Source organism: Strigops habroptila, chromosome 8 (assembly GCF_004027225.2).
Source record: "Strigops habroptila isolate Jane chromosome 8, bStrHab1.2.pri, whole genome shotgun sequence".
Lineage (NCBI taxonomy): Eukaryota > Metazoa > Chordata > Aves > Psittaciformes > Psittacidae > Strigops > Strigops habroptila.
The window spans coordinates 57,159,622-57,184,876 of NC_044284.2; the positions used below are offsets into that span (position 1 = coordinate 57,159,622).

Genomic DNA, 25,255 nt, shown 5'->3' on the forward strand with positions numbered 1-25,255 from the left:
GGTGCAAAGGCATGGCTGGGAGCCCTGCACGAACAGCAGCTACCAAAGACTCTGCAACTGCAATAGCAAAATCTGCAGGCTGGCTGCTCTAGGGATGGTGTGCATTTGAGGATTTGGGCCTGAATTGCTTTCGAGAGCAAGTCTGGGCTTGTATCCTGCCACTGAATTTATGAAATCATCTCCTCAGGAGACTAAATCCTACCGGAAGCCTGAAGGACTCAGATGCAAAGTCCAACAGGGTCTTTTGCAAAGTGAGAAGGCTGAATCTAAGCTGAGCCTCAGGGGGTTGCAGGGCACTGCACACTTTGCTGGTTGCTCACTGCTAAGGCAAACCAGATGGTTGGCAAATCTCTTAGAGGTTCTGCTGTGGCAGGGCCTGAGACCCCAAGATACTGAGGAGTGCACCCAGGTTTTGCATGAAGGTTTGCTCCAAGGGAAGGGCTTCTGCAAGGCTGCTGCAAAACATACTCTGTTGCATGTTAGAATTGTTTCAGAGCAGCAGATAGATGTTACCTGGTTCTCTTGAAACTAATTGGTAAAAAACTTCACAGCTACTTAGTGGTTTATTTTTATGGTATTCTCTTTAATGCAGAAGAAGCTGTTGGCGTCAGGATTTTAAAACAGAATTAGCTATTGCATTAGCAAGAAAAACCAGCAGTGTCGTGCCTTACATTGCACAGTGGAGAGTTTTCTTCTAGTAATGGGCTACTGTGTAAACCATGGTTTTGTAGCTACCAGCAGTAACAAATAACAAGTGCTTTCTAAGCAATACTGAACTGGAGCATTCCTGCAGTTCTAATTGTAAACCTGTCTTTGTTTTCAGAGAATAAGGAATTCCAAGAGAAGGAGACAGGTCTTTCCAATGACATACGCTTTCCGCCTTCATCTTAGTACCTTGTTTTGAAAACCAGAATGATGAAAGCAGCCTTTTTTTCTGCTGAGGCAGTCACTCCTTCTGATCAAGAGAAGCATGCTGCAAATTAGAAACAAAACGGAACCAAAATCCTGTGCATATTAAAAGCGAATGGATGAGAGGCATGAAAGTGAGTGCAGATGTTGAAGTGCCAAAAGGGAAACCTATCACTTAAGGCAAATTGTAAGGGACACTACATTTCTGTCCCATGCACACCCTGCCTGTCCAAAATTCTCCATCTCTGCATGCACCAGCATAGGGAAATATACTAGAACATGCAGCACGTTCCCCACTGCTCTTGCAGACACAGTCTTTATCTCTTCATCTCCAGCCCCCCATGGCTGAGGCCTGGGTTCAGCCTGCACCAAGAGGCTACAGGGGGAGGTGAGCAGGTACAGCCATGCCTAGCTGAGGGAGGGGAGCCCAGCAAGGCCAAGGCAGCTCCTGTGCCGCAGGGCATTCCCCACCCGCTGCCATGGGCTCTCCTGCCACGCCTGCCCAGGTTGCTACATGCCGGGGGTAGCAGTGGCCATGCCCTATATAAGAGCCCTGAGGAGCTGGCCCAGCCATTCCAGGGTGGGTAGCTGAGACCGGCGTGCCATGGAGGCTGAGGAGGCCGCAGTGGTGGCGGCGAAGGCAGCGCTGCGCACACCCAAGTGCTCCCGCTGCCGGAACCATGGCTTCGTGGTGCCAGTGAAGGGCCATGCCGGGCACTGCCGCTGGAAGCTCTGCCTGTGCGACAAGTGTGCCCTCATCACTGAGCGCCAGAAGATCATGGCGGCCCAGAAGGCCCTGAGGCAGCAGGTACCTGACCCCCCGGCTGGGCCAGCTGCAGGGCCCATTCCTCCAGGTGAAGGTGCCGGGGCGGCCAGTGCCCCTGAGCAGAGCAGCCATGAGGGGATGAAGGGCGCCCACCCCACCAGCAGCAACAGCAAAGGCATGGCATGCAGGGCACCGCTGCCACCACCTCCCAGCGGCCCTCCCTTCTGGGACTACGGTAAGGACCTGTCCCCAAAGCTTCTTTCCCTGTCCAACATCTTTCTTTCCACATTCATCCTCCTCTTCCCCCATCAAACACTGCCACTAGAGCACCTTGCGCCTCAGGCTCCCCAGAGAGCCATTCATGCCATCTCTCCTGCTTTCCTTCCTCAGGTACCCAGCTTGCATGTTGAATGTGCAACCCTGCATTTGTTTTCCCTCCTGCAGGGTCTGCAATGCAGTCATGCAGCTCTGCAGCAGCAGGAGCAATGTCCGAGCCTTGCCGCTCATTGCAAAAATTGAAGCTCGATCCAGTGGCTTTTCTCTAAGAGGGAAATTAGTCTGGGAGGGAAACCAAACTGTGATCCGGTGTGCACTGCAGGTGCTCCTGTGTATTTCTGAGTGCTGTCTCACTGTTTCTAAATCCACAGGCACAAGCCTCCAGCAACAAAAATGCTAAAAAACTCAGTAAATAGAAAAGTAAGTGCTGCAGTTGCCTGAAGCAAGCATTTTTATGACAACACTTTAAAAGAAAGAGACCTTTTGGCCTTAATTCCCATAGCAAAACCTGAACTTGGCTGGGATCACTTGCTGTAAAAGTGCATTTGGTGTGTAAGGGCAGAGCACAGATTTTGCAGGTGGAACAGTCATATGGTCAGTCACCTCTTAAATTGCTTCCTTTAATAGCCTTTCATGTGACTTGTCTCATTTATTACTATTTATTTCAGTAACTTCATGCTATTCCTATTTACTGTAGTAATTTTACAGAAATCCCTACTGACTGCAATAGTCATTAGTCTGAGCCTCTGGAGAGCGGGCAGCCTGCAAGACAAAATGCTGTTCTGAGAAGCCCAGAGGAAAAACTCATTGTGGACATCTCTAGTTCCCATCTAATCTAGTTCCCACCTAATCTGTGAATAACTGTTCCCTCCCACCCCCCCTTTTTTTAGCTCTGTTTTCTAAGAAAATTATGTTTATGGACGTGTGCCTGTCACACCTTCCTTTAGTAACATTTTTAACCTGCTGACCAACTTAAAGGTATTAATTCTAGTACTCCAGAAGTCAGCCTCCTCTCAAAGCAAGTTCTTCCAGTTCTCTACCAACAGGAGGGTGTGCAGACAAGACCCTGTTTGTATTCAAATAACCACACTCTCCTTTTTTAAGACTTCAGAGAAGCCATATAAGATTCCAGATGCAAGATAAAAACACAGGAAGTAAATGATTCCTGCATCTGGAATTGCTGTGTATGTTCCCAAAACTGAGCCTTTATCTGTAGATTAACTTAAGAAGTTATAGATAGGACTAAAGTTAGAATTCTATTCTTTCTGCAGATTTTTGGTTTAAGTTCTGCTAGAGTTAAAAGTCTTAAGGTAGGTTGCTTTGCTGTTGCTCGTGTACTGAAAGAATAAGATTCTGCAGCCAGTGCTTAACTAAGGAGTAGCTTCACAAGGCACAAGGCAGAAGAGAATTCAGATCATTCTGTGTTACAGGATCATCTGCTGCACCTTTCCTTAGTTCCTTAAAAAATCACAAAATAAATTCATGAGGAGCTAATCATGAAACCAAAGGCCAGATCCTCCTGCCCGAGAGTGGAATTTGGTCCTGCAGCTACATCTACTGAACTCCACAGAATTATATGGATACTTTTATTTGTTCTTTTCTCATTTTTTCCTAGCTCACCCTGCTTTTCCTCCAGAATACATGGTTAAACCAGAATACCTGGAGAGAGAACCTCCGAAAGTGTACCCTGGATGTTCTGGGGTATATCCTTACCACCCATTTCCCATGGGATTTGCCATCAGTGAGTCTAGCTGTAGGGGAGCACCATCACCTCCAGGGATACCACTTCAGAGAGGTTTCCGACACATTCCTAGCAACTATGGGCCAGGGAATGCAGCTTCTGTGTCAGTAAGTAGCAGTCTTTTAATTACCTCTGGAAACACTGCTGTCTTTACGTTTAGCTGCCTTCTTGCTGTTAAAGTACCCATGAAAGTTATCCCGCTTATCAGTTACCTCACAGCATTTTGGTATGTTACGCTGAAGAAAACATTAGCAAATGGTGGTGTTAATAGTCTGACCTGAACCCAGAGGAGCAAACCCATGAACTTGCAAGGGGCCAGATCTTGTGAAGTGTTTTGGGGCTTACACATCCTGCTACCATCTGCAGCAGCCTTTTGGGATGATGGCAGTTGGGCACTTAATATGGTCGTGTTGTGCCCATGTAGATGGCACACAATGCACGTTGGGAGGTTCCCCTTCCTCAGTGCAGGGCACATCTAATGGGGAGGGAGAGCGTCAGGGCTTAGCCACAGCTGCAGAGAACAGCGGATTCCCTGTCACATTTTAGGGGTTATTGAGAAAGAGGGTGGCTAACAGCACTCTGAGGTCCAGACAAATTATTCTCTACACATAATGCCTTATATCGACCACCTCTGTATGTGGTTTTGAACTTCATTTTTAACTGTTCTGAAATAGATGGAAAGATCTCATACAAGTTTTATCTGTACCAGGGCGCATGGCCAGATCCAAGAGAAAAATGCCCCTATTTCTCTCATGCTAGTGTTTCTGAGGGATGGAAATATCTCGTTGCATGTGGAATGAGTTTTATCATGCTCTATCAGGTCTGGTGATCACGGCAGACCAGTGCTGTGGGGTACCCAGTGGGAGGTAGAGCCACTCACTTCCCTGGGCTCAGGGGAGAATCCATAACTGGAATGGAGGTGGTGGCAAGGAGCATTTTCCTAGGTTGCCTCTCTGTTGCGTGAAGACTTCCAGACTTGTTCAGTGGCAAGTGCACTGGGTCACTGGTGAAGGTGAGCTGCTCCTGGGTTAAACCAACTGCTTTAATGAGATGCAAGAGCAGGTGATGAGGATTTAGAAGGCCAGCTTCAGCTAAGACATGGTCTGAGAAGCTGCTACTTCTCAGTTTCAGCATGCGACACTATGCACAGGATTTACACTTGCCAATACATGCACGGATGTGGCAGCATATGGCCACAAAATGGACCAAAAAAATCCATATTCACAGGTAAAAATTGAAACAGAAATTGTTTGATACTGCGGGTGTATCCTGGAGAGAGTCTTTAGATGGAAGATGCTTTTCTTCATGTGTTTCCGCAGATTCCAGATGGAGGTGGAGATTTACATCAGGGATACTACGCTCCTCTGCCTCAGTTCATCCCACCAAGTTTTCTGCCAGGGATTCACTACATTCCACCTCCCCTTTCACTGAACGTGTTGGCTGAAACAACTAAGGAAGCACATGGTAAGGGAGTGTGAGATGAGCCCTGGGAGATCCAATTTTAACCTGGTTTCACTATCTAGCACAGAGGTGGAAGCCCCAAGTGACCCCAATTCCAGCTCGTTTACAGGGGTTCTCAGATCCCTGTGACGGAGGCAGGACTGAGACCCTGCAGTCCCAGGAGGGATTGCCAGCTTCTCCAGCTCTGGGAAGGGCTCACTTAGGGGGAGCAGCCTGACATGCTCTGGCTTTCCAGCTGTCAAGTACCTCGGTCCTGCGCAGATGCTGAAGGCCCCAAGACTCGGAGCTAGTCCAGAATATGAGCTGTTGATGTTCTCAAAATGAAAATATTTTTCTAAACAGCCAGATTGCAGGACATGTTTTAAAAATTATTTGGCTCTGTTGCAATTTAGACAAAATGTTATAAAAAAAAGAGGACTAAGCGTAAATAAGACAAAATTTCTTGCTCATCTGAAAATCCTTCATTTTAATTGCTGTCAGTGCAAGATTGACTTGTTTTATTGAATCTCACAGGATTTTAAATTTCCAGCACAGGTTAAGTCTTTGTGCCCCTCTCTTTTGGGGTCTCTTTTATGTATTGTGCCTACCTGTGGACATGGTTGTGATTGTATTTGCAAGTTTTTCATTTGGCTGCAGCTGGCTGTGACCACAAGAGGGTAGAGCTGCTCAGAGAATTAACCACTGGCACTGGATGAGGGAATAGCTAGTTTTAGTTAAAATTCTTTCTGAAAATTTAGAAAAATAAATACAACTTTATTCCTGTTCTTGAATATGAGAATAAAAGATTGTAAATCTATATATGAAACAGATTACAATAATCATCCAGTGAAAAATCTAATCTCTTGTACAAAAGGGAGGAGAAATAGAGTATAATAATTCTCATTTGAATTGAAAAGATGCTGGTGGTGGTGATGTGGGACAAAATACAATTTGGGGTATTTTTTGGCCTGGTTTCTCAACAACATAAGGCTTGTGCAGTCTCATTTTCTGTTAATGTCAGTCCTCTCAGAACTTTTCAACCCATTAGTTATTTTCAGCCAAACATATCTGTTGTGATCACAGGCCTACACAATATTTATCTGCAAGGGAAGCAGATGCCTCCCACACAACCATTTGTTTGCAGCCATGTCGTAGTGTTTGGCTGGCTGTCAGCTTGCACTCAATTCCTGACTGACGTGTGTGTACTTTGGCCAACAACCAAATGCCTGCCTGTCAAGCCAGCAGTGAGCACGTATCTCCAGAGCAGTCAGAGCATACCTGCTTCTTGTCTGGCTGGAAAGCCAAAGACAAGTAAGCAGGAGATGTGGTGGATAAGGGGAATATGAAAAATATGGCAGTATGTCTGTGTGTGTGTGTGTATACAGACATCACAAATGTAAAGCTACTTTAAGATACTCACAAGGCATTAGGACGTCAGTGCAGCATGTAGGGGTGTAAGAGGTGAAGTAATAGGGGCTGTGTCTGAAGAGAAGAGAGGAAAACAAGGGCTGGCAGGCAAACCAGGAAGTGTATGTGAGGATTAATGGGGTTTGTGGTTTGGAGGGGACAAAAGATCTGGTGGAAACTGCAGTGGCAGAGAACATGTAGGGAGCTGCAGCTATTCTCTTGGAGTGTGTTGGAATGGAAGGAACTGCAGCCAAACTTGAGGGACATGGAGAGAAGTAGTGGTATTGCGTGAGGAAAACAGAGGAAATCCAGTCCTGCGTTGGTGAAGTTGTACTGGCCAAACAATCATGAAAATAGGCAACTGGATAGAGAAGAGAGGTCATAAGAGCACACCACACCACACCCCCCCAGAGAGCAAAATGCCATCTAATGATCTCAGCCCTTACTACACACTGGGGAAATGACAACCCAGGCACAAAGCCATCGGAAACAATGCATCACGGGTTGTGCTGCTCAGAGAACAATCCAGTTTTCTTAGTACCACAGAGAAAGTACAATTTAATTCCACTACATTGCATTTGTGCTCCGGGGTAAGTAGTAATTTGGAACTGTGACCCAGTGAGGGGCAATATTTCTGCATGAGGTCATACACAAAATAGCCTGGAAGCAGAAGATGCAGATGTAGAGGGAGGCTACAAAGAAATTATTAATTCTTTGATTCTGGTATTCAAGATGCTTGAAAAATAACATTTAGTGCGTAGGGGTGTGTTAAGATTGCATCCTATCTTCTTTCCCAAGAAAGGAACTGACTCAAACCTGCAGTCAGACTTGGGAACATCCTTCCTCCAGAGTGACCTCTGGAATAGAGGTGAAATGGGCTTTCTTGCAAAACTGTTGCAGGAAAATGGATATAGAGAACTCTAGCAGGGGACAACTGATGAGAAGAAATATCTGTGATCTCTGTCCCAAAGGGAATCTGAGATGAGGACAAATAAATAAAGTCCTGTTTGAAAAAGGTTCTCCAAGGCTAGAAGCTGCTACCAGAAAGATTTGAGTCAACAATTGACTGCAGTTGAATGGCTGAGGCCAGTAAAGTTTCCAACAGTGATATGAAGTATAGGCCATGTTGTTACACAATTTAATGCAGTATTGATTAGTAACGTTATGGAGATCTGGCAAAATAAACACAAGGTATGTCCAGTAAAACAGCCAGTAGAGCATGTGAGGATGGAGCCTATTGCAGATGGTTGGCTTTCTAAAAGAGCAAGCCACAGAAAAACAAACCAACCCCCAAGTCGCCCGTGAGGAAATGAGGAAGCTTTTCATTCAAACTGGCAAGTAAATACTTTATAAAATGAAAACCCCTAGTTGAATTTGAAGCAGGGATTATTCAGTCTGTCATGGCCTTTGAGGCTTCACAGGAGTGTTAAAAATGAATGGCATAGAACCACTGCAGTTGAGTGGGCAAAAGAGCCTATTCCGGTGCAGCTTCAACACTTGCCATCTTGAAGCACTCTTGCTACATTTCTTTAAGCATGGCTGAAACAATCAGCTGCTGTCTAACGTGCAGGATGTCAGCTCGCAGAGCTGCAGCTCTTGATGTCAAAAACCTTTTAATTAACTGCGTTGAAAAACAAACTGGAAATGTGATTGGTACCGGGTGTAATGCAAATGGAAATACAGGGTTTGGGGTTTGTTTTGTTGTGTTTAATTCTGACCTTTTTCTACTCTGAATTTTTATTTCAGCTACTGAAGCTGACAGTCAGGATTCAGGGGCGGTTCAAGAACCTGGCCAAGAATCTTCTTCCCCAGAAGAAACAAGCAGAGATGAAGCTGTGTATTCTAAAGAATAAATGGGCTGGAGAAGAGCTGAGGAGCAGGCAGTGCTATTGAGGGTGTTAGTTAACATGAAGGTAGAGTGACTCTTAGTCACTGAGCAGTCACAACTGCTAGCAGAAGGGGGTTAGTCCCCTGCCTCACTTCATGATCATGTTAGAGCTAGCTACCAGGCTCACAGCTCTGCCTCCCTACCGCTGTAAAGCCCTTGTTCTTAAAAAAGGTTTTCCAGAGCCATGGTAAATCCCTTCCCCCTTAAGCAGGTGGAAGCAGCAAATGATGATGGCTCTGAATTTGTTTCTTTTGCTGAGGTTCAGTGGCTCCCCGACTTTGGAATGAGGTCTCCAGACCATGTACATTCCATAGCCTTCTCCTGTTCACGACAGTAGTCAAAATGTGTTGTTTGTGTATCAGTTTGCTGTAAAGGAAAGCTGGTTCTGAATATTATGGAAGAGTTAAGTGATGTGGAGCCTGAAGACAGTCTGGGTTCCTGATTTACTTGGCTGCCTAGGAACATGATTCACTGGATTCAGCAGGGTGTGGGAACAGTGGGTGCTTGTCAAGAAGGACATGGGAGGAATTTGCAGCAAGGTCTGGTGCAGGCTGAAAGCCAGTGCCTCTGCATTGCTTTTTGGGTGAGCTGCTTTTAAGGCACCTTCTGTTCAGGTTGGGGACAGACTGATTTTGAACACCTCTTGTCACACAGGCTGCAGGATTTTCAATGTACTTGATGTTTTATACAGAATTTCAATGTTGTTTAACTTGGTAGAGCTGAAACTAAAGAGCTATTTGTTTTAAAGGGCTCATGTAGACCGCTTTATACATGTGTATTGGAAGCACACTGTGGCGTATCAAAGGTGTGGAGAAATTGCCTAGGAAAGTAGGACAAAACACCATTTAGAAAATAGTCAAATTGATATGATAATGTTTAATTAAAAATGAAAGGTACATTGGTCTACAGTTTTGCCTAGAGGAATTGGTTTTGTATTAAGTGGATCAGTTGTTAATGTTTGAATAATTGGGGGAGACTTTGTATAATTAAAAAAAGATACATTAAACTGTTGGTATGGTTTTGATGATTTGAGGCTTGCATATCTACACACAATTTTCTAGCCAAATGTCACATGTTGACCTTACCAGTTCTATGTACCAAACTTGTCTGGAGAGAGATTCAGGCTTCAGTATTTTTCTTCTACAGCTTTTCACTGCTGCTGTAGTGGTGAGCGCAGTAAAATAAACATCCCTCTTTTCTGCTATTTGTACTAGTAATCCCTTGCTCAAGACGTAAAGTAATTGTACTAAGCTGATCTTCTCACAGTTATTTTTTTCAATGTAGCAGATGGTCTGCTGGAGTGCTTTCCAGCACTCAGGGTTTTGGGGCAAAAGTGAAAGTGGTAAACTGAGACCTGCCAAGAGGAAAAACTGAAACTCACCTGTATCTATAGCAAATAACCTGATGTACAACTTGTTATATACTAGATTTACAACAGGATTGTTGCTCCCAGGAGTGTCCCAAAACTGCTCTTAAAACTGCTGTCTGCTTAGGAAAATCTGGATACTTCTTTAAGGTGTCTGGATAGAGCAAAGCTCTTTTCAAAATAAAATAAACTACAAATAGAAATACCTGCAGCACCACGGAGCAGGTTCCTTTATGTACAGAGGGTTGGTTTTTTATGTATATAATATAATGATTTAAGGAAATAGTAATGTATGAGATGCATGGTTGAATAGTCTCCTTCCCAGATACTTTTCTAAAGTCATATTCAGTGTTACATTACTCCTTAAATCTCAAAGCAAATAGACTTCAGCCCATTTCACTGACCGTAACACACAGCCATTGTTGATACAGTGCATATACAGTACTGTTTTCTCTCTGTTGCTTCCAGATTGCCAAGCCAAACTCCTTGTGTTCCTTTTCCTCCATCTTTTCAAATTATCAGTGAGTCAACTAAAGCCTTTATTTTGGCTGTCTGAATGATGGTATGGCACTCCAGTAGGATCTCTCTCACTTCATTGCAGACCAGTGTCCATCTCCAGAGGGATATAGTGAGTTTAAAGAAGAGCCAGAGAAAGGCCACTGAACAAAGAGATGGAGTTGCCTTACAAGGGGAATCCAGAAACAGGCTTCAGTTTGGAGATTCTCACACCTAACTCTGAATGGAAAAGTAATGACTTGGTAAGAGTCTGCAGTTAACAGGAAGAATTATCTTACATGGATAATTCAAGGTTTCATTCTCCCATTTTATGCTCAGTTTGTCCTTTTTAACCAAGGGAAAAATGTTCTTTGATGACTGTTATTGTCATATTGTGCACTTAAGGACTTCAAAGTGAATAATTTTAATTCCAAACTTAGTGCCAACCAATGTTTCCAATAATTAAACTCTTCTGACTCCATTTATTTAAATAACTGACTTTGGGATAATGAAATCAATTTGGATTGAAATGGAATTATGTGGATTACACAAGTCACTCAGAGGTTGTTCCAGCCTAAATCATCCCAGAATTTTATTGTTTTTTATTAAAGCCTTACTAACATAAGACTTTCGGGCAAATTCATAAAATTTGGGAAGAAAAGTGAAAGTTAGCTATAATAACTGCTTCTGAAATCTTTTTGCATGCAAGCTGTTGCTGACTGCAGGAGGAATTATGCACATAGCATTTGTCATCATTATTATTTTCTGATTTCTGAGGATTGACTCCCTTGCTAAATAGATCCAAACTTCTGAAGATGTGATTCTTGACACTTCTGTCAATCCTCTGTCCTCACTGCAAGCCCTCAGGTCACCACAGAGCAACAGGCTTTGTTTGTACACTGAAGGGGAAACCCTGAAATGAGGAAGCAGTTCTTCAATGTTTCCTCACACCACTAATTTCATTACTTTCAGTGGAATTACTTGCGAGGGTACAGAGCTGACAATGTTGGTTAGGTATGCAAGTGTAGAATCCAAGTTTTATATAGAGGTGTCTGTGACACTGTCCAAAACCTCAGATTGTTGTAAATTTGCATTTTCTGCAGGAGCTTTGGAAAAAAGAAAACAAGCCCAAGGGATTCTAGAAGGATCATGTAATATGTCCATTCTGCAAACATATGTGAAGTTCATTTGTCACTGCCCTGCAGCAGACATCTAGATGTTAACAGTGTGGTACCAGCCTCTACATCTGGACCGAAGGAGGTTTTCGTATGACAGTAATTATAATACTGTATGTCTTGTCTTTCTTTTTCTGCCTGGAGTTAGATGCACCCAGTTGGAAACCTCCGAATCCACAGCAAGACTAAAGCTGTTTTTTCCACATTAATAATTAATTTTGAACAGCAGTCCAAATAAATACTTAATTCCCTACCAATAAAGTCAGCTTGCTGCAAACAAAATTCTCCCTCCCCTTAAAAAAGTAATTTTCCTGACAGAAAAATTCTTTATGATGTGAAACATACCTGTTTTGGAACAGTGGAAACTTTAATTAAATCATTCTTATGGGCAAGTGGGTCTGGTTTTCCTATTTTTTGCCCAGTATTTTACTACTGCAACATTAGCATTAGTCACAGAGTTATGTCTTTACTTTGCTTGCCAGAACATAAGGGAGAAATCCAAATGTAAAGAAAGACATTGTGGAATCTATTTCTGAAATCAGAGTGCATGTTTTGTTGTAGCCCAGGCCATTGAGAGAGCTCCAGATCTACCAGAGATGACCGGGCAGTGATGTGCCAGTTCACCCACCCATGCATTTTACTTCACTGTATCCTTACAGGTATGTCTTACACATGACCAAAGCATGAAGAGCCTAGATGAGACACTTCTGAAAACACACCCACCAAAGCTACCAGGCTTCTTTTGGTATTTCTTTTTTTACAATGGGTAACATTTTGCTCTTGTTTCTCCTTGCTGGCCCTTCCCATTAGCTTTTTGGATAGTGCCCTCAACTGGGCAACATTAATGGCAACCTACTGACTACACAGGGTGATCCCCTATGGATCTAATGATGGGCCAGTTGTGATATCACACCGTTTCCACTTTTCTTCTTGTAACTGTCTTTAGTGGAGGCATTTCTGGTTTCATTTACTAATTATTTTCAGGGGTTTGTAGTCCTACTGGTATAATCTACTCAAAAGTGTCCAGGCCACATAAGTTGGAGCAAATACAAAGTATTTGCTTTTACAAAACGTGGTTTAAATAAGTCTCATGCATAGTTCCCTGGGAGCATCTTCCTAGTTTTCTACAACAGGTTTTGTTTCCCATTAAGAAATGTGTTCTTTTGATCAAGGTGCAAATCTACTGTTTCTCATGCTCTTCCAACAGTAAATATAAACTAACATTCAAATAGTTCAAGTCTCATGTACCTGAATAGTTAATTTTTTTACATTCCCTTCCTCATGCACTGTCTCGCATGGTGAAATGGTTCTTTACTTCCTGTTGTTCCTCAGTCCTAGGATTACAAATTTGATTTTAAATATCTCTAACCACTTTGGCCATCTTCCTGCCTCTCTTTCCAAAGGCATGTACAAGGCTAGTAATCCCATTCCCCCAAAGCTGCCCAGCTTTGTAGTGAGATCTGCAGAGACCACACCTGCCTGGTTTACTTTCCTTACTGTCTCAGTCTGCAGCTGTGTTTTGTTTTTCCTCAAATACTTTACACTGTTTTTCATGGCCAGAGCAATGATGGCATACAAATGAATCAGAGAAACAATGTCAAAAGAAAAAAAAAGAGAAATAACAAAATAATATTCATCTAAAGAAGCAAAGCATACTCAAAGGAATACTCTATAGGAAGATGAAAATCAGAACCTGGACTTCTGTTTCCTTGTAGGGCTGGGAGCGACTTAGGGAAGTGGAAGCCAACTCTCCATCATCAGCAGGTGATCATCACCAGGAAGGTCCAAGGGCTGTGTTCACACAGTGGGAGATACACCAGCACTTTGCTTTTGAAGACCGAGGTGCTATCAACATACTTCAGCCAACGTGTACTTCAGACACTGTAAAGGAGGGGTCACTGCACCCTTCCCCACAGCGACACACACAACACAGCCCCACCATTCCCACCTGTGGTAAAAAGGTGACCGGGAGCGCCACCAGTACAACTGGGACACCCAGGCCACCCACCCCACTGCCTCCGGCTCCCCTCAGCCCGGGACCCGCACCAAAACACCCCTTCATCCTGCCCCTGAGGCACTCTCAGGGCACTGGGCTACAACGGCAAGACCAACCACCTCGCCCTAAGGCCATCCCGCTCCCCCACAGCGCCCTGCACTCACCCCGTCATAGGTTAAGCAGGACGGGCGCGGCCGTCCCTTCATTAGCGGGCGCTAATGAGCAGGGCGGGGCCGGCCCTTCATTAGCGGGCGCTAATGAGCAACCCGCGGTCCGTCCGCGTGCTTCTGTCTTTGAAGTCTCGCGCGCGCTGAGGCGGGGGCCGTTACGCTGAGGCGGTTGGTGTGAGGCGGGCGCCGGGGCGGGCGCTTCAACGCGCTGAGCGCGGCCGGTGAGTGTTGGCCCCTGTGGGTGTGATAACGTGTCCGTTTATTTCCATAGATCAAACGCCCTCGGTTTGAGGTCACGATTCCCTTGTAGTTTTCCTCCTGCAGTAGCTACGCACGATGTAAAATTCATCAGTGTGTTGCATGGGTGGAGGAATAGAGTGCAAATGGTGGCTTTGTGGTGGGGCTGGGCTGCTGATTTGTGCTTAAGAGTTCATGAGCCTTACTACAGCCTTAGTAGTGCAAAGGGGAAAACGCTCCATGAAGAAGGTGATCTTCTGGTGGGTATGTGTCTGTTCACCGGTGCAGAGCCAACAGCTACCCCTCCAACAGACTCCCAAGGGAAGTGTTTGCCTGTGCTGAGAGGGTAATGGTAACAGGGTGGTAGTTTGACACAGCTCCTGTACAGTAAGACTGGGAGGGTACATCACGCTTTGTTTATGCCAGAAAAAGCTTAGGGAGCCTTGTGCATGCTGGCAGGTTGGTCACATTAGATATCTCTGTATAGAGCTTAACTTATGTGTGTAACTTTTGTCAGTTACCATATCTAAGTCCTTACTAGCATGAAAGTGACAAGTTCATGTTATAAAGTGTTTGACTGCTTACATAGGAAGTAATTACTACAGTTTAAACCCAAGTTTTGGAAGGCATGTATGGTGATGTATGTCTTTCATCAAGCCTTTTACACGTTACCACTACTTGATATAGCTTTACATTTGATACCCATTTAAAAAGTTCTTGCTTTCAGAATATTTTTACTATTTGAAAAGTCTAAAAGAAAAAAGGCTGTAGCTTAAAAGCAGGAAAGGGAAACATTTAAGACTTAGGCCAAAATACTTTTATTTTTAAAGCAATTCAATACAGTTACTTGTGGCTTTGGATTCCTTAGACTTAAATTTAGCTTTAAGGGATATTTAGCCCTGATGTTAGCCCTGTGAGACTTGTGCTTATTCATGTTGAAGTTCTTCAGTCTAAGAAGATTCAGGGTCAAATGAAATCTGACTCTTCCAGGCCAGTTTATGTCTTTACAGTGTTTCTAACTGGCTAAACTAATTTGGTTTGTTTACACCAGTTTCCAAGTTCAGAAGTGAAACTTCAGAAGACAACAGTTAAGCAGTGGAACAGATGACCAAGAGGGTGGTGTGAATTTTCCATTACTAAGTCTAAAACAAGTAAGCGTGTTTCTCTAGAAGAAACACAGGTGGGTGTGTTGAAGAAATCCAAGTGGAATGTGGTCTGTCTCATGCAATAGATAGTTCAGAAGGTAATGACTGCTCTTGGTGCCACAGACCGGAGCTAAGGAGGGCACTTGCCTTTTAGGGTAGGCAACTCTTGATCTGCCTGCTGAAAGGACCTAGTGCTATAAGAAAGGATGCTATAAGAAAGGGCACTGTAAGAAAGAGAATAATGTGCTGTGAGGACTGTCCATTTGTTTCAGTACAGCAGACAGTGATACTCATTCTCTCTGGAGTGTGTTCCGTGGTGGTTGGTGCAGTTTGACATATCTTGTGATACCTTCAGTTTAAGACCCTGCTTTTGAGAACCTCTTTGCATGAGAGTTATATATACTTATGCAGTAATACAAAGAAATAAACTTTTTTATGTAACTGTAGGGAAAAGATTGGTCAAAGATATTTTTATACTAAGTTTCTAGCTTTCCCCCTCTATGCTCAAGCCTGTCAAATTGAGTAGTGATTATTAGAGTGTTTAAAGCACAAAGCTTTTAAGAAGTTAAGTAAGCTGGCTCTTAGTGGATGATTCATGAGGCAGGGTGGTATAGTAGGTGAAGGTGAGTCAGGAAGGCTTTGTTCAATACCTGACCTCAGGCCTACTAAGTAAAATCAGGCAGTTAATTCTCTTCTTTTCCTGGTTTTGTCAGATCAGTGGTTTTAGAGACCTTTTTTGGATTTGAAATGTGTGCATCAAAATGTCTGAGAGCTGTTAAAACTGTATGATATAAACCTGTGGAAGTACAGCCTGTATACAGATGTGGTTTGATGGTATCTCTTGTGATAGTGTTCTAGAGCAGTAGATTATAATTACAGCAATTCTAAAAGTCCTTTTTTATTATTATTTCTAGGTTATAAACCTCCCTCCCAGCAAAATGACATTCTGTTTTCAAACTTGAGTGAGAGAATGAGGAAATGAGGAACCTTTGCAGATAAAGATTTAGAATGTATCGCAACAGAGTGGGATCTCCAGCAGGGAGAACAAGGGCAAATAGCAGTAGCAAAGAGCCTACAAAGACAGTGGGGACCTTGTAGCAGTCACACAGCTTTGGAGTGCTCACAGTTCACTTTTCAACTTCATGTATTTCAGGCTGATTTTCTACATTTTGTCATCTTCTGCTACGTTCAAGAGTTCTAGAATATTGACTTTGCACAAAACACAAGACTCTCCTTTCAAATATAAATGCTTTTACATCTGACTATTTGAGAGCCCCAGATCAGAGAAATAAATTTAACTAAGAAAGCAGAAACATGCAAAGAAAAGTGACTGTAGTTGGAGAGCTAGTGTTTCATCCAGTGAGTTTGGCTCCTTTTAGAGGCATGTGCAGTCAGAGGCAACAAAAACCCAGGCTAGCTCTGAAAAATGCAAAGAAAACTACGCATTGAACTGTGATCAGAATGCAGAACCTTACAGGATTACTGTTCCATGGAAGAAAAGCAGCGTGTAATGCAGAATGCAAAACCGTAAGTATCTCTGTCAAAGGGCAGTGTATGATGTTTACTTAGAGTAATTCATCAGTGTTGTTCTGAGTTGAAAATTCCAAAGCAGAATTTATCATTTTCCATAGAATACTTGTTAAAAGTATGAAATACGTGCAGGATGGTGTTGAGGGCACTTTCTCAGTAGGGAGCAGGAACGAGTCACTCTTTGGATAATGCAGGCAGAACTGATGCCATTCAGAAGTATCTGACTTGAGTGTGAGCTACATGTTACATGATAAGCCATTGAATTGCAACGGTGCAGCTTTCCATGTTAGATCAACCCAAGCAGCAGGTTAAATCTAAGTCACCATGCTTTGAGGCTGCCTCAGGTTTGGTTAACATGAGCTACTGTACGTGGGATTGGTTCTCTAACTCTCAGTCATTGGAGTCTGAATATAACATTAACCACTTACTATCAAAGCAAGACTTTCACTGGGATTCCTGTTTCTGGCAGTAAAGAATCTTGAAATTACAACCTCAATGCACTGCAAAATTTCAGCAAGTAGAACAATCAAACTGTTTTGAGAGTGGGATGATGTGTAGGTTTAGAGTGACTAGTGATAGGATTGTTCAACGTGAGCCAGACTGACCTCTTTCTCTAGGGAATTTCTAGACCATCAGAAGTTAGTTTTGTCTTCTCAGCAAAGTGCTGTATCCTCAGATAACACTACCTGTATGAATTAGGTACTACTTATGTTAACAGAATCAAGCTCACATTGGAGAGGCTGGTTTTAGTGTCCTGACTGAGAAAGTAAGATCTTTTCCAATAGGTGGTTCATTTTTCTTGTATGTGTGAGCAGCATCAAGTAGCCAGTTTTTATTCACTATTTTAGAACGCTACCCATTAAACAGACCTATTGCATATTTAACAGCTTGCAAAAAATTTTGTCAGAAAAAGCAGAATTTTTAGGCTATCTTTCTATTCCTTTTTAAGGAGCATTTTACAAGATATAAATAGGCTAAGTGTAGTGTACTGAATAATAAGTGAGAAGTGAATTAAAATGGCTTTCATTTAAATAAAAAGACTCATTTTAGTCAAATTTTCATGAATGGTTTGATGCTTGCAGAAGTTCTGGTGCTTATTGATTATATTAATTTTTCTGGACCTTGGTTTAAACATGAAGTCAAGAGCTCTGTGAGCTTCAGAATACTTTTCTGTGTATTAAGTGCTGAAATACAGAAGGAATAACCATATGCTTTGTCTTGATAATGACAGTGGCCAAAATGACAATGGAAACGTTCATTTTGTTGCGCAGTCACTTAGACATTGAAATGGGCTTTCAGGAGGGCTCTTTGCCTTTTCTGCAGTGATCAAAGCGAAGTTGGTATCCCCATAATAAATTGGATATTTGAATGCAAAGCTTGGTCTAAGCTGGAGAAGGATGCTTCTTCCCCTGTAGCAATAAGTCTGTGTTGAAAAGTAACAACCTGTAGCTAAAGGAAGTAAATTCAAAGCTTGAATATGTAGTTTATAAATTATTGTCCTTCAGTGCGAAAGCTAACAAAAGGGAGGGCAAGTGTCTTAATGCAGAACAGCCACAAATGCAGTTGGATAAGTAGGACGGAGCAACTCTCAGCCTGGCTGGAGTCCTGCCTGCTTGCACTGAGCTGTGCCAAAGTGTCCACAACTCCCGTCCCCAACAGCCTTGGTCCCATTCAGGCTGCACCCAGGTGCTGGCAGAAGTGTGACTTCTGGTGGCCTCAGCTGCCATAGCAGCTCTTTCATGTCCCCATTTAGAGAAGGTGGTGGCAGCACTGAACCACTGTGTGGGCTGGGGCTACAGCACCTATGAGGAGCTAGAGGAAGACTGTTCCTGTGTCCAAGGAGGAGGACAGAGGAAAATGATCTATGATTCTATTAAACACATTCACAAATTTGGCATTTAACCCTTTTGAGTGCAGAATCAGTCTTTTAATTTTGCTTTTTTTGTCTTATTTGAATGTGATGAAACCTGAAGACATATATGGAAAATATGGGCCCCTTCTGGAGGGAATATACAGAAATACTACTGGTGTATAGCTCAGCACTCTTCCCCTGCCCTCCACTCCTCTTATACATTCATGTTGTTTATTCTCTTAAACTGGTGAGGACTTGACAGTTTAATGAGCGTGACAGAAATTCCACAGTTACATTAAAAATAAAAGCCAATTTCTTCAATAATTAATCACAAAAAACCTCTGCCATTTCTCTGAGAGGATTTTTCTTAACTAAAGAGAAATGTTTAAAACAGATTTCCCAAATGCAGAGACACAAACACTTGGCAGTGACTGGAACCAAAAAGACAGATCTACTGGTATAAAGAATGTATTTTTGTTGCAGTATACTCTTACTTTAAATTTCAGATGTTTGACCATTATGTTCATGTTGATTAAACACTCTGGAATATTTTGTCAGGTTTTCCAGCATTGTTGAACTGAGTTAAAATGTAATCGACTTAAAACAAATAGAACAAAACACTCATCTAATAAATGTCAGTTCCATGCTGACTGGAAAGAAAACATCTGTGTTCCTGCCCTGTGACCCCGGTGCTTGTGTTAAAGCACAAAGTCTCCAATCATACGAATGGAACATAAAACCTTTCACTATTCACTTCTGTGTAACCAAGCAAGTATGTGGTAGTGTGGGCAATATAAGAAGCTGGCTTTTTATTTGTGTAAAATTTCATAGTACGCCTCACTGAGTAGCTTAATAAAGGCTCAGTTGAAGATGAGACTGATGGGCACCATGGACCAGATCCTATAGAGTCACTGATGTTAAAGATTGGTCTGGACTGAGCTGCCCAAGGCCATGTCTGTGTGGAGCATGGGCACACATCCTCTGCTGATGATGGCAAGAGCTCCAGATGATGAGCTGAAAGAAGTCTGTGTGCCTTGGTGCAGAGCCATGCTCTGTCTTGTTAGCCCTGCTCAGAGACATGCATGCTCTCTGCAGAGCACACCTGAGCTTATCACACAGTGCTGGCAGCAGTCCCGTTCCTTATCATGGCCACTATCTTCCTGGCTGTCTTATAACAACACTGTGATAGAAAAGACATGTGGTCTTTCTGTGGGAGATCCAGGACATCCCTTCCCTTACAGGGAATTTTGCGCTCTGCCGTACACTGGCATGGTTTTAATGACTGGGATGGGCAATGCCTGTTCTTGACTCTTGCTGCTGCTGCTTTGTCAAGTGTATCTGAGTAAGCATTCATGCTCTGTTTAGTTAAAGTGGATCTTTGGAGACCAGGTGGTTGGAAAGAAATCCAGAAAGGCATTGGTTGAAGCTGTATTTAAGCATTTCAATTACATACTGATGAGTAGAAGATGAATGCCCAGATTTGTAAGCAAGGATTCAACAAATCAAACTGTCAGTATGAGTATCTTCTGCTCTTGGGTTTAACCTCCCACTCCAAAATACTTGGTGGTTGAGCTGTAGTGGAAAGCAGGTTACTTTGCCTTCTTGCTGTCACCAAGGAATGTGTCAGTATTGTAGGTATCCCACTGTGTGCTTTTCAATTTTCCTTTCAATGTAACTCATTGCTTCCAAGCAAAACCTAATGACCTTCACTGTGCAGATTGACTTGTTGTGTGCTTTCTCCTGTGCTTTGCACTTTCTATTTGGACAATAAAAGGACCAAAGGGAAAACAGTGTTTCTTTATGTTAGAACTACAGCAGCCTCACATGTCAATATTTCTTTTCCCCCTATGCACTCTGACTCAGTTTATTTTTTTAAACACTTTGGCTTCTTTTGAGGAGATTTTAGTTCCAGAGCAAACCAGTTTGCACAATGTGCACAGCTTCATGTTGCACTGGACTGATGGCATTTGTTATGTCTACCAGCTGATAGAGTTCTCTGAAAATATTTAGCCTGTAATGTAACCCTCCCTGCTTCTCTGTTTTCATTGCAAACATGCAATTAATCACCCCAATTGTTCCAATTACCTAAAAGCCCAAGTGATTATGATAAAAAAATAATAAAGATAGTGATGGCATGGTGTGGCTGTAGGACTGAGATGAACCTTCAGCACAGCTCAGTAATCTTCCACTGATTCTTTTATGTCTGGAGAGGTGTCCTGGATGTGGCTTGATGCACACCCCTGGAGTCACATAATCCAACCTGGGTGCTACCTGTGTCTTTCAGGCAGTCATTGCATACTGCCTTCCAAAATGTTGCCAGATGCAAGGAGCAGGGAGTTGGACTTGATGATCCTTATGGGTCCCTTCCAACTTGAGATATTCTATGATTCTGTCTGGCACTACCAGAAAGTGTTATCTGACAAATAGTTGTATGAGAAAGAGTTGAGGAAGCGAGCACATGTTCTCATAGAAAATGATGTCTTAAGAAATATTAGAGCTGCCATTTGCATCAACAAGACCAGCATCGTTTAGAGGTCAGGTATATATGAATCATTCTAATTCCTGAAACTATCTGAAACCAAAATGCTGTTTCTGTTCTCTGTAAATCAAAACCAGTGCGGATTTTCTCCCCTTCAAATAATTCTCATGCTAGACCTTGAGTCTGTAATAGGTTTCACTTGTCTGGCACATCCTCAGGCCCAGTTAAAAAATCCTTGGAAATGGTTCTAAAATTAATGCCCAGACACAAATCTGCAAGCAGTGATCCCAGTGGATGTGCCAGGGAGAGCTTTGCACTTGCAACACTTCTGAAACTCTCTGCAGTGACTCTGCCCAGCTCTGGGGAGAATAAAGCCAATCATAGTCTGAATTTCTCCTGTTTAGAAGGAAATGGCATTTTAATCTTCCAGAAAAGTGCAAGCCACATGCTTTTATTTTGCTACTGGAAGGCTATTTGAGGAGTTTACAATATTCTTTAATATGTATATTAGTGTGTGTGTATATATATATGAGGATGTAATTCTTTTCTCATACTAGCATTACATCACTGGTTTATCTATTGCAAATCTGGGTCACTCCTGAATTACATTCTGTGCACGCAGATGGAGCTTGGACTACAGCATGGGTCTGAAATGCTGTTTCCTAATAGGATTAGTGAGTCACTTGTGTCCAGATGTGGATTTGTTTGGGGGAAGGGAACGGCACTGGGGAGGTGGTGTCCTGATTTCTGATCCCTGCAACATCCATGGGAATTTCTGGCACTCCATTGCATGTCCTTGCCATTCTTTCCCAAGCACAGGGAGCTGGAGCTGGGGAGACCCAGAGAGCTCCTGAGGCATTCTTCCTCTGTGTGGCTGGAGGCTAACCCAGAGACAGGGTAAAGGTAGCCAACACAACTGAGGTGTTTCCATGCTAGCAGGGATTAAGCTGATGAGGACTTTCGAGTCCTCAAAGAGATGTGGGAATAGGCTTAACAGAGGTTTACAGAATCCTAATCACCAGGGAGCCAGGAAATGCAAAATAAACTCAGTTGCAAAAAATAAGGAGACTCCAGGGTAAACACTGTTAGGTAGCAGAATGTTATCAAGACCCAAAAGACTAAATTATTTCAATAGGAATTGGAGCAAATCATGAGGAGAGACCCATGAGGGCTGTTACACACCACTATCCAAGGCAGGAGAATAGGGTATTGCATAGGTTTAACTGGTGCATCCTCAGCCTTAATGCTGACAGTACTTCTTCCTGGCACAATGGTTCCTTGAAAATCTTTCTGCTGAGCAAGTATGGGCTGGCTGTTAACCTCTAATGTCAATAGCTCTAATGAGGTTGGCAGAAGTCAAAGGGTACAATAATCTTTATATACAGGTTTTTCTTTGCTTGAACTCTAAAGGCAGTTTCCCATCACTTGCTGTCTAAGCTGGCTGTACACAGCTTGCCCATCATCTAACAGAAAAAAGGATTAATCATATCATTACAGATATAGACATGTATATTTATGGGGAAAATTAGTCTGCCACCCTGTTAAGTAAATATTTACAAAGATCTGTAGCCTAGAAAATGCTAAGAAGGACAAAACAAGTGTCAGTTAATTCTGTAGACTTTGGATCAGATTTCAGCCACAGTCAGTGCCAATTATAAAACTGAATGGAGTGACACAGTATATTAAAGAACATATAATTTGTCAGACAGTGTCAACATTGCTGGCATTTTATATTTCTTGAGGTAGCACTTTTGAGCCAAGTGCCTCAAAATCTCATTTAAAACGTCAAAAAGTACTTTCATTGTTAATTCTCTGCATTTGGGAGAAACAGGCCTTGTGATAGACAGCTTTTGACAATGATAGCTGGGCTAAACCTCTCAATGGTGGGATTTAGGTTGTTACAAGTATGCAGTGTCTGAAGCCAGCCTGCTAGAAAAAGCTGTTCACTGCAGCTGCCTGCCTGACTGAAATAGCATTTACTTGGAATAGTTTGTGGGTATCTTCACACTCTGACCTGCTGTATTCATCACTTAATCTTAAAAAAAAACCCCACAAATCACAACAAAATGAGCAGAAATTTACATTTTCTAAGAGCAGACATGAAAACAAAATTATTCTTCATTTGGTGACTGCTAGAATTGGAGTCTAAACGCATCCTAAATATTTGTTTTATGCTGCCCTATGTCCAAATAGCTGAGACACTTGCAGCATGAAGTAGGAGAAGGCAAAGCAGTTGGACGCCTGACATGGCTTTGTTACCTAAAGCTGGAGAGCTCTGCAATGTTGTGGGAGTAAAGCTGCTGAGATCCCTCTTCTTGTGATACAGGTGGTGCATAAAGCCTGAGATCAACTCCACAGCTTCAGTGATGCCCAGCACTAGGAGGGGAAGGCAGGAATGGGCTGTGGGGCTGTGTACTGAGGGTACAGCATGCTCCTTCAGGCACTCAGTGGGGGCATGCAATGGTGTTTGCTTCCTGGAAAAGGTGGGATTTTATATTTTTGGCATAATATTTGAGACTTTGTGATGCGAAAGCCATATCCAACAAAACCTGTTGCATTCAGGGAAACAGAACTAGTGGGAGTGCTGACAACTAGATGTACCCAGGGATTGGGGCTGGACCCAAGTGTCTGCACAGGTGGATTTCTCCTGTAGGCTCCAGGCTACTTCAGCTGGGTGTGTGCTGATGCCGAGCTCACCCATGACATCCCATGGCAACCCATGGCAACCCATGACATCCTCAGGTAGGGCAAAGTGGCTTAGTTGGACTCAGAGAAGCTTGTTAGCTTCTGCTTCCTTTTGTTCATCAATTCCCGTAAAATCTTGGCCTGCTCCATTGTCAGGTGCTGTCACCTCCATTTCCTCACTGCCTGGTGTTTTGGTTCCCTTGCATCTGTGAGAAAGCATCAGCTGCATAGCACAGCACCAGGGTAGCCTCAGCTTTACTCATGCTTGTCCTTTCCATATACCTGCACTCCTGCCTCTTTTAATTCACCGTATTGCAATGTGATTTCAGGAACTCAAAACATGTTCTTCCCACATAAGCTTAGTGAAATCGGATACTTTTTTAATTAAAAAGATAAAGTTGTTTTGGCTGCAGTAAAATCTAAGAACAATGTTTTACAATGAGGGAGAGATGTATGACATGCATGACTTTTTGTAGTATGCTGTTCTTACACAACTTATTAGAGGATCTAAAACCCCATTCTGGGCTAAACCTGATTGCTGTGTTGCCCCTATATAATATTTTATAAATTCCCATAAAAGAAAGAAACACTAAGACTGAATTAATGTTTTTAAGTAGTAGGACTTTGACTGCAAATGAGAAATAGGACTTTGATTACTGCAAAAGATTACATTCTAAAATGTTATTTTGCATGCTATCCTAAGTCAAGGCTTACTTTAAAAACAAGCTTTAGACAGCAAAAGTAAATTCACATGACTATCTGCATAAGGCTGGATATATTTTGTGATGATGGTTTACATTACCATCATTTTTTCAGCACCTTTCAATGCTGTGAAAGCAAGCTTTCTTCGCTGCTTTTCAATGCAGTGAGTCTGGCAGACTGAAATATCAGCCATACTTCCTAGGAGGATTTTACAACTACCTGTAAGTGTAATCAGTATTAGAAAGCTTTAGGCCTGAATTCTGCCACCTACATGTACTGACCGTGCAAATTATTCCACTGAAGCCAATATGCTCTTTGCATAAAATAAGTTTGTAAGCCACAGGATGAAAGTCTTTAAGCTCTTATTCTGACTGTGCTTTGTGCTCTCATATCTGCTCCAAGTAGAAAAGATAGTTGAAAATTCAGACAAAAGAAAAAGCCTCGTAATTTGCATTAACTTTTATTTCATTTTTGAAACTTTTTAACAACCTGCTAAATGACAGTGAGCAGGAGTCTTCCTTGACATGTGCTCTTTGAAATCACAACTGAATGTGGGTCTATGGGTTAAGGAATTTTTACTGAGTTTTCATTACTTTTTTAATTACTCTGTTACTTTGGTGCTTGGCTGAAAGGGAAAAGCTGGTTCTAGTCAAAACACTGTAATTAAATGTTCTGTAATGCAAACTCTTGCATAGTGGGAAGACCTGGCAAGGAGTAAGACACTTCACAGCTTAATGTTTGTCCTTGCGTGCCTGCTTGTGTAACAACTGCACCAGTCACTGAATGAACTCAGGCTCAGATATTGAATTCACTGAAGCTGCTGAAGTTTCCTTGAGCTTCCGACTTCATCTCTATCACTGTGCAGCCTCTATGCAAAGTCTACTTATGTGCCCAGGTCTCTATCAGGTGCAGTGAGAAACCAACATCTTCCCCCCAAACCCCCATGTTTCAGGTGTTCAAAAGTGAAGTTAGTTGTGGGCATTTTAGAGATTATCC

The 25,255-nt window shown here is 42.7% G+C and overlaps 1 protein-coding gene across 1 annotated transcript; it reads left to right on the forward strand.

Annotated features, from left to right (window-relative positions):
• Window positions 1–1,410: 1,410 nt before the first annotated feature.
• DMRTB1 (DMRT like family B with proline rich C-terminal 1) lies at window positions 1,411–9,322 on the forward strand. The gene is made up of 4 exons (XM_030494989.1): window positions 1,411–1,910; window positions 3,567–3,799; window positions 5,012–5,156; window positions 8,286–9,322. The coding sequence occupies exons 1-4, from the start codon at window positions 1,514–1,516 to the stop codon at window positions 8,390–8,392; spliced, it is 882 nt and encodes a 293-aa protein (XP_030350849.1). The 5' UTR covers window positions 1,411–1,513; the 3' UTR covers window positions 8,393–9,322.
• The last annotated feature ends 15,933 nt before the right edge of the window (window positions 9,323–25,255 follow it).